Consider the following 9536-nt stretch of genomic DNA (forward strand, 5'->3'; position numbering starts at 1 on the left):
CAGTGACTGGGATAATCGGGATGGGAGTGTCAGAGACAGTGCGATTGGCACAGGACAGAGCGGAGTTTAGGGCTGTTGTACATAGGGTCGTTATGAGTCGCAAGTGACTCGATGGTACATAACAACAGCAACAACTATCTTATTTCTCATTTTCTTTGTAGTAGTTTATTAATAGTCTATCACATGTTTATTTTCTTTCTTTTGTAATATCCATACAAAAATATTATTGAATAAATTTATAACTTATTGAAATAACCTCTTGTTGTGTTAGATAGTTGAGTATAATATTCACATGTATATTGTAAGATATCTGATTACCAAAAAATTTTTATGCTTGATTAATAACTTGATTTGAAAAGAATCAAAATTCCATTTAAGGATTATGAATTAATGCCTTTGAGCTGTGGTGCTGGAGAAAAGTATTGAGAGTACCATGGACTGCTAAGAAAACAAACAGATTCATCCTGGAAAGGGTTAAACCAGGTGGTTCTTTGGAGGCAAGGATCCTGAGGATCCATCTAACATACTTGGACATATTGTAAGAAGAGACCAGTCCTTGGAGAAGGACATCATGCTTGGGAGGGTGGAGGGACAGCTCAGGAGGGGAAGGCCCTCTATGAGGTGGATTGATTCGGTGACTGGGTTAATCAGGATGGGAGTGTCAGAGACAGTGCAATTGGCACAAGACAGAGCAGAGTTTAGGGCTGTTGTACATAGGGTCGCTATGAGTCACAAGCGACTAGACAGCACAAAACAACAACAACAACATATGAGAAAGGAGCTCTGGTTGCCTAAGGAGTAGTGCTGCCAACTTAAAATGCATATGGTTTTAATAACAAAGTGATCTGTGGTAGAAAGGTGGACAATCTCCTCCTGTGTGATTGACTGCCTCTGAATGAAAACCCACTGGAAGGTTTTATCTTGACTGGAAATAAAAATATATGAGAGATAGTGGTGTTAATATACTTTACATCTATTATCATTTTCTCTTACATACCTGTGATTTCTACACAATTTTTTACAGGATACAGTGGTAGCTCTCCAAGCCCTTGCCAAATATGAAGCACAGATTTTCACTAAAAGAGAGAAAACAACTACTGTCACAGTCAAGTCTTCAGGGGCATTCACCAAAGAATTCCAGGTAGACAATGCCAACCGCCTATTGCTGCAGGAGGTGCAACTGCCAGAGATTCCAGGAGAGTACAGCACAACGGTGTCTGGATCAGGATGTGTGTATCTCCAGGTGAGATTGTTTTTCAGATCTTGAGGAATTCTAGAAATAAGAAAGTCTCAATGAATTTTCAACTTCAGAAGTACAAAGAAAAATAGGAGCTAAGAGAACAGGTGAGTTATCTGGAAGAGATTGATAAACTCTTTCAATAAAATTATAAAGAATGTTTCTTTCAATTCATTTTAGACATCCTTGAGATACAATATATTACCAAAGAAAGATCGGAAATCTCCCTTCTCCTTGATGGTTGATACGCTGCCCAAGAGTTGTAATGATGCAAGAGCTCACAAGAGATTCCAGATTCTTATCAACATTAGGTAAATCCTTCATTGATACCAGATCTTTTCTTTTCTTGTATGGGCAGCTCCACTGTCCAAAGTCATATGTAATGAATACAAAACATCAGCAGTATTTATATTAGTTAGCCATTACCTTTTTAGCAGTATTTATTAAAATGAAACTTTCTTCCTTTTTACTGAAAAAAACTTTTCTTCCTTCTTAATGAAAGAGACCAGAATGTTGCCATACTTCCAGAGAATAAGTGAATCAAGTGAGGAGGTTTGTCCTTTTTTCCTATAAAATCATAAATAAAAGCAAATAGAGTAGATACAGAAATTGAGTGGTAGTTAGGGAGAGGAAACTCTAGAAATAAAATAAAATAAAATGGGTGACATTGCTGTCTTAAATTAATTCCAGTGTACGTAGTAACATGCCTAATGCTTGTTTGTTTTACTTCATAGTTATACTGGGGAACGACCGAGCTCCAATATGGCCATTGTTGATGTGAAGATGGTATCAGGCTTCATACCTATGAAACTATCAGTGAAAAAGGTAAATTCTAAATTCCTAACAGAAAAGGTATGACAAATGATTATTTTTTTAGCTGACAATTTTGCCAATGTAATTTTTAAGATATTTTTGTTTCTTAAAATTTTGTTTTCTATCATATTAATAGTGTATATAATGGCATCATCAGCTACTAGTGATATTGTAGCTGATGTTAGATGAATCTTAGCTGAAAGCAGAGAATACCAGAAGAATGTATATCTGTGCTTCACTGATTATGCAAAGACGTTTGACTGTGTGGATCATAAGAAATTGTGGCTGACTCTGAGAAGAATGGGGTCGTGCTAGTGAGAAACCTATACTTGGACCAAGAGGCAGTTGTCAGAATAGAGCAAGGAAACACTGCATGGTTCAAAATTGGGAAAGGCGTATGCCAGGGATGTGTCCTATCTCCATACCTTTTCAACTTGTATGCAGAACAGATTATCCAGGAGGCTGGGCTCTATGAGAAGTGTGGTGTCAGGATTGGTGGAAGGTCTATTAACAATCTGCGTTATGCAGATGACACAACCCTGCTTGCTGAAACTGAGGAGGATCTGAAATGCTTGCTGCAGAGGGTCAAGGACTGCAGCCTTCAGTATGGATTGAAGCTCACTGTAAAGAAGACAAAGATTCTCACCACCGGACCAATTGGCAGTATCAGGATGGATGGTGAAGAGATTGAGATTGTTAACAACTTTAGTCTGCTTGGCTCCACGGTCAACATTCTTGGCACCAGTAGCCAGGAAATCAAAAAACTTATTGCGATGGGAAAGTCTGCTGTTAGGGACCTCTCTAAAGTACTCAAGAGAAACGGTGTCTCCCTGGAGACTAAGGTGTGCCTGATACAGGCCATGGTCTTTGCAATCAGTTGTTATGCATCACAGAGTTGGACAATGACCAAGGAGGATACAAGGAGAATTGATGCTTTTGAGCTGTGGTGCTGGAGGAGAGTATTGATTGTATCATGGACTGCAAAGAAAACAAACAGATTCATCCTGGAGAGGGTTAAACCAGGCTGTTTCTTGGAGTCAAGGATTCTGAGGCTTTGTCTGACATACTTTGGGCATGTTGCAAGGAGGGACAGGTCCTTGGAGAGGGACATCATGCTTGGGAGGGTAGAGAGCAGGCGCAGGAGGGGAAGACCCTCTATGAGGTGGATTGATTCAATGACTGGGGTAATCAGGATGGGTGTGTCAGAGGCAGTGCGATTGGCACAGGATACAGCCAGCAGGGTTTAGGACTGTTGTACATGGGGTCGCTATGAGTTGCAAGCGATTTGATGGGACATAACAACAATAACAACATACAATGGCATGGAGTCCTTGGGTAGCACAAACACTTAACTATTCAAATATTAACCTATTTAAACAAAATTCACTTTATATTTAAATATAATTGATATTAAAATATTATATGAAGAGTTCAAAATGAAATTTAATGGCATTTGTAATAAATAACAAGTACATATGATTATTATTATTATTTTCCAAACTTGAGCACCTCCTTAAAATATAATTCTAAATGTTTTTCAGAACATCTAAACTCTACACAAATTAATCTCCTTGGACTCATTTTCTTGTCTGAAAAAGAAGATAATTAGGGTATTGATCTGAAAATTATTATATAATGTTTATCTGAAATTCATATCATTTACACATATAAAATTTATACCATTTACACATATAAAGGCAATTAAAAGGGTGACTGGAACACAGTGAAAATTCAGAAAATTTCACTTTCATCATTACTCTTATTCCTGAAGAAACTAATATTAATAGTTTGAATGCTTTGAGAAGCCATTTAGATGATAAATACTTAAAACTGCTCTTTCCTGAAAATTTTCTCATTCCACATTTCTGATTTATGCTCTTGGTCAACAGCTCCAAGAAAGGCCTCAGATTCCAAGGACTGAAGTGAGCACCAACCACGTCTTAATTTACTTTGAAGAGGTAAGAAGCTCCATCCCATCGTACTAGGCCCAGAAAGACGACTGAAGACTTTAGAAGTTCTATCCAATTATCAAATCGAGTCATCTGTGAATATAAGTTAGGGAGGAGAAAATGAACACAGAATAAGGTCTACATTGATCAAGAAAACACAGTTTATTATATTTGACTGTTTGTACAACTGTCTTTTTTCTCATTTTATCTGACACTAGAATGTGTCATGTAAATCTCAAAATCACCCATTATTTCTAAAACTTATTTTTTTTTATTTCATTATTTTTTGTGTGTACCATCAAATCAGATCTGACTGGTACAGGAGAAGATTGTTCCTCCTTCTCAAGCAGAGTATCTGGTGGATTCGAACCGTGCACCTCTGAGATTGCAGTGCAAGTTCTTGCCACTAGGCCACCAGAGCTCACCTAAAACTTATTTCTATAAGTTTTGGTTGGATATCGGGGATTGGTAATATCTTAATATGAGAGGTTAACTTTCTTACCTTTGATTTTAATTCTGTTTTCCTGTCTTTTTAGCTAACCAATCAAACCTTGAGTTTCTCCTTCCTAGTGGAACAAGATGTTGAAGTAGAGAATTTAAAACCTGCTACAGTCAAAGCTTATGATTATTATGAGACAGGTAAGTGAGATCCAGCCATGCTGAGGCTTATAGATGAACAAATAAACGATCTATTTATGTAGTTAAAAGGCTGTCTCTTCTGTGGGGGGGAAAGCATCACAATATTGAAATTGAAGAAAATGTGAGTTTACAATCACCGAATAATCATAAAGTATATTATCAGTTTACTATCTACTTTTTTAATAGTTCTTAGAACCTTTCTTACAAATTGATTATCATTCATACAATGGAATACTATGCAGCACACAGGAGCAATAACTTTGTAACTTTGGAGGGACTGGAGAGCATTATACTGAGTGAACTAACCCAGTCCCACAAAGATAAATACTGTATAAAACCATTATGTAGAATGAGTATAAAGGTCCGGGGGGAGGAGGGGAGAGGCTGGAAGCAGAGGGATGTAGATTTCAAGGGGGAAGAGAGAATTAATCATTGTACAATTTGATGGGTGGGGAGGTGAGGGAAATTGAAAGAATTTGTTTGATTTTGTATTAGAATTTTGTAAATAAGCTAGTGAAAAAAAAATTGGGAAGGGTGTGTACCAAAAAAGAAAACAATTATGGGCAATGAGTTCTGTCAAAATTCTACAACATTTTGGTATGGGTTGGACTACTCAAAAATTATGAAAAGAACAAGAATAAGTAAAAGGCTATATCTTAGTATTGATGTATTTTAGGAGACCTAATGTTATTTATTTTATACTTGTTCTTTTGGATTGTTATTGTTAGATGGCATAAAGTCAGTTCTGATTCCAAACCACCCTGTGTCCAACAGAATGACACATTATTGGATCTTGTACCATCCTCACAAATGAGCACATTGTTTTAGTCACTGTGTGCTTTGATAGTCTTAAAAAGTTTAAAAACATTTCCATATATCAGGAATTTATGCTACTTACTCATAACTTTTTTCTTTTGTTTAAATAATTTTTTTTTATTTTATAACTAGTTTACTTACAAAATTAGCAAACATTGTTTTCTCATCAGATCTTTCCCATTTCTTTTACCTCCCTCCAGCCATCAAATTGTGCCACCCTATAATTAAATCCCCTATGTCCCCCCATCCTTACCCCTCAGCCCCCCACTTCCCACCTTGGATCTGTTAATAATACACTATGGCTAAGACTAAAAAGAATGGGAATCCCAGAATATCTAATTATGCTCAAATGAAACCTACATCTTGACCAAGAAGCTGTTATCTGAACAGAACAAGAGAATACTGCACGATTTAAAATGAAGAAAGTTGTGCTTTGGGGTTGTATCCTTACTACTTACCTATTCAATCAGTCGGCTGAGCATATCATTTGAGAAGCTGGACTTCATGAATCAGAATCAGGATTGGGGGAAGATTCCTCAACAACCTACATTATGCAGATGACACAACTTTGCTTCCTGAAAGTAAGGAGGACTTCAAGTGCTTGCTGCAGAAGATCAAAGATTATAGCCTTCAATATGGATTGTATCTCAACACTAAGAATAAAAATACCCTCATGACTAGACTGATTAAGAGTGCTGGTGGCCTAGTGGCAAGAAGCTGCATTCCAATCCCAGAGGTACGCTGTTTGGGAAGAGATATATATTTGTTCCCATTCCAAAAAAAGGTGATACAACAGTGTGTGGAAATTATCAAACAATATCATTGATATCACATGCAAGCAAGATTCTGCTGAAGATCATTCAAAAATGACTGGAACAGCACATCAACGGAGAACTGCCTGAAGTGCAGGATGGATTTAGAAAAGGCTTTGTCACTAGGGATATTATAGCTAAGGTCAGATGGATCTTAGCTCAAAGCAGAGAGTACCAGATGAAGGTCTACCTGTGTTTCATTGATTATGCAAAGGTGTTTGACTGTCTGGATCATAACAAACTGTGGCTGACTTTGAGAAGAATGGGAATCCCAGAACACTTGATTGTGCTTATGCGAAACTTATACTTGGACCAGGAGGCAGCTGTCAGAACAGAGCAAGGAAACACTGCATGGTTCAAAATTGGGAAAGGTGTGCATCAAGGATGTGTACTATCTCCATATTTTTTCAATGTATGTGCAGAAGAGATTGTCCGGAAGGCTGGACTCTATGAGAAGAAATGTGGCATCAATATTGGAGATAGACTCATCAACAATCTGCTTTATGCAGACACAACCCTGCTTGGTGAAACTGAGTGCTCTCTGCAGAAGGTCAAGGACTACAGCCTTCAATAAGGATTGAAGCTCAACATCAAGAAGACAAAGATTCTAACTGCTGGGCTGATTGGCAGCATCATGATAGATGGTAAAGAGATTGAGAGATTGTTGACAGCTTCAGTTTTCTTGGCTCTAAAATCAACAATCTTGGTACCAGCAGCTAGGAAATTAAAAGATGAATAGTATTGGGGGAAATCTGCTATCAGAAACATATCCAAGGTACTAAGGAGCAACAATGTCAGCGTGGAGACTAAGGTGCATCTGATACAGGCCTTAGTCTTTGCCATTACTTGCTATGCATCAGACAATGACTAGGGATGATAGGAGATTGATGCCTTTGAGCTTTGGTGCTGGAGAAGAATATTGAATAAACCATGGATTGCTAGGAGAACAAACAAGTTAGTCCTGGAGAGGTTGAAGCCAAGCTGCTCCTTGGAGGCAAGAATTCTGAAGCCCTGTCTGACATACTTTGGACATGTTGCCAGGTGGGATCAGTCCTTGGAGAGGAACGTCATGCTTAGGAGGGTGCAGGGACAGCACAGGAGAGGAATGAATACCTTTGATGAAATGGATTGATTCCATCACTGGGGTAATGGGGAAAGGTGTCAGAAACAATTAGGTTGGCAAAAGATAGAGCAGGGTTTAGAGCTGTTGTAGATAGGGTTGCTATGAGTCACAAGCAACCTGAAGGCACACAACAACAACAACAGCTAGACTGATCAGGACCATCATGATAGATAGAGAAAAGATTGAAATTATCAATGTTTTCATCTTACATTGATCCACAATCAACAGCATTAGTACCAGCCATAGAAAGATCAGCTGACTTAGTGCATTGGGCAAGCCCACAGTCAGAGACTTCTCCAGATTACTGAAGAACCATGATGTCAGCATGAAAATCAAAGTGTGCCTAATTCAGGCTAAGGTTATTTCAACCACTTGGTATGCATCTGAGAACTGAGTAATGAATAAGGATGGCAGAACAAGAGTTGATACCTTTGATTTGTAATGTTAGAGAAGAGTACTCAATATCCCAGGGACTACCAAAAGAACAAACAGATATATATTGGAGAAAATGCAACCAGAGTTCTTCTTGGAGGCAAGGATGGTAAAGCTTCAACTTACATACTAGGAGAGGCTATTCCTTGATAAGGGACATTATTCTTGGAAAGGTGGAGGGAGGATTTGCAAAGAGGAGAAGACATTCAAGGAGACAGAATGACACAATAGCTGCAGCAATGGGCTCAAGTGTGTCAGAGATAATGTGGATGGCACAGGATAGGACAGGACTCAGAACTGTTATTTATAAAGTCACTAGGAGTCGTATTTGATTCAATAGCTTCTGACAACAATAACAACCACATCATTAAACTCATATGAGCTATCTAATTGACCCTGCCCATGTGTCCATATCAAGCCTAATTTTCTCTCATGATCCATTTCCATCAATCCTTTAATCTTCAGAATAAATGCTCAGAATAAAAATAAATCATCTCAGGACAGGGAAGCATTCAGAGCTGCTGCATACATAGTAGGGTTGCTGTGGGTCAATGGCACCTAACAACAACAACATGTCATATTAGTTGGTTTTTTAATGTAATCCTCTTGTTTAGAGTCAACTAGACCTCATGGAGGGCCTTTGTATTTAGGAAGCAGGAGTGGCATCTACTTCCTAAAGAAATGCCTACGGAAAGTCTTTGAACTTTGAGAAATGATGATAGTGATAGAAAATCTTCAGGTCTTTTGTTGATAGGGTCACTATGAGTCATACTCGACTTGATGGCAATCAACAACAACAACCTTATCTCTAATTTGTGCAATAGAGCACTGCTTTCTTACTTTGTCTACACAACTGATAATTAGCTGCTCAAGTGCCTATTATTGAATGTCTTCACACTTTCTTCAACATACCTTCATATTTGTATTTCAGATGAATTTATCATTGAAGAGTACAGTGCCCCTTGTAGTGCTGGTAAGTATAAACAGTAAAGCCTAATTTTAATTTATGAAGGAAGGGAAGAATAAACACAATATGTCAATTCTCTGTACAAGATTATTTTTTACAATTAATGTATCCTTGCACATAAGAAAACATCTTGATGCATCATTTATCAATGGAACTATTTCAAACGTATTATAGAATGCCTCAGAAGAGGCAAAAAAGTAAAGTAAAACTACCAATGTCTCCGTGGCTTACTTGAGTATAGCTCTAAGAACTTATGTAAAAATTAAATCACCTAATATTTAGTTTACATTTATACACAGTCATAATGTCCTATATTTGTAACTAGCAGCTTTCCTGGGAGCTCTTTAAAGTTGTGCTAGTTAAGGCCAAGGAAAATGTCACTTTAATTATGTATATCTTTTAAAAATGAGTGATGTGAAACAGAAGACATTTATTTAAATTAATTGACATGATTTTTTTTACAAAATAGTATTTATTGTGAGAATTTTGGCTCTGCACTTATAAATGTAAAATTGCACTTAAAAATGTGTAAAATTACAAGGCATCTGTAGTACATCAAATAAATAAATTTTATTGAATGAAACTATTTATAACTAAAATACAAACAAACAAAAATATTTTTTTGGTAAACCAAAGAATGTCTCTATTGTTTCTACCTTTCTTTATATTGTTTAGAATCTCAGAAAGGAAATGCTTGAAAAATAGAGAACTATGTACATTATCAGCTGGGCCTCCCCAGGAATAAAAG

The 9536-nt window shown here is 37.3% G+C and overlaps 1 protein-coding gene across 1 annotated transcript in view; it reads left to right on the top strand.

The window, feature by feature from the left end:
• The window catches only part of LOC102854933 (alpha-2-macroglobulin-like), a 121260-nt gene extending 111774 nt beyond the window's left edge, over positions 1 to 9486 (top strand). The window contains exons 30-36 of the mRNA XM_006901760.1: positions 1025 to 1243; positions 1418 to 1548; positions 1972 to 2062; positions 3940 to 4008; positions 4536 to 4638; positions 8753 to 8794; positions 9464 to 9486. Of these exons, the coding sequence (XP_006901822.1) occupies positions 1025 to 1243; positions 1418 to 1548; positions 1972 to 2062; positions 3940 to 4008; positions 4536 to 4638; positions 8753 to 8794; positions 9464 to 9486 (678 nt within the window). The remainder of the gene's footprint in view (positions 1 to 1024; positions 1244 to 1417; positions 1549 to 1971; positions 2063 to 3939; positions 4009 to 4535; positions 4639 to 8752; positions 8795 to 9463) is intronic.
• Positions 9487 to 9536: the final 50 nt, after the last annotated feature.

This window comes from Elephantulus edwardii, unplaced genomic scaffold (genome assembly GCF_000299155.1).
Source record: "Elephantulus edwardii isolate Elephantulus edwardi_28Jun2011 unplaced genomic scaffold, EleEdw1.0 scaffold00342, whole genome shotgun sequence".
Taxonomy (NCBI): domain Eukaryota; kingdom Metazoa; phylum Chordata; class Mammalia; order Macroscelidea; family Macroscelididae; genus Elephantulus; species Elephantulus edwardii.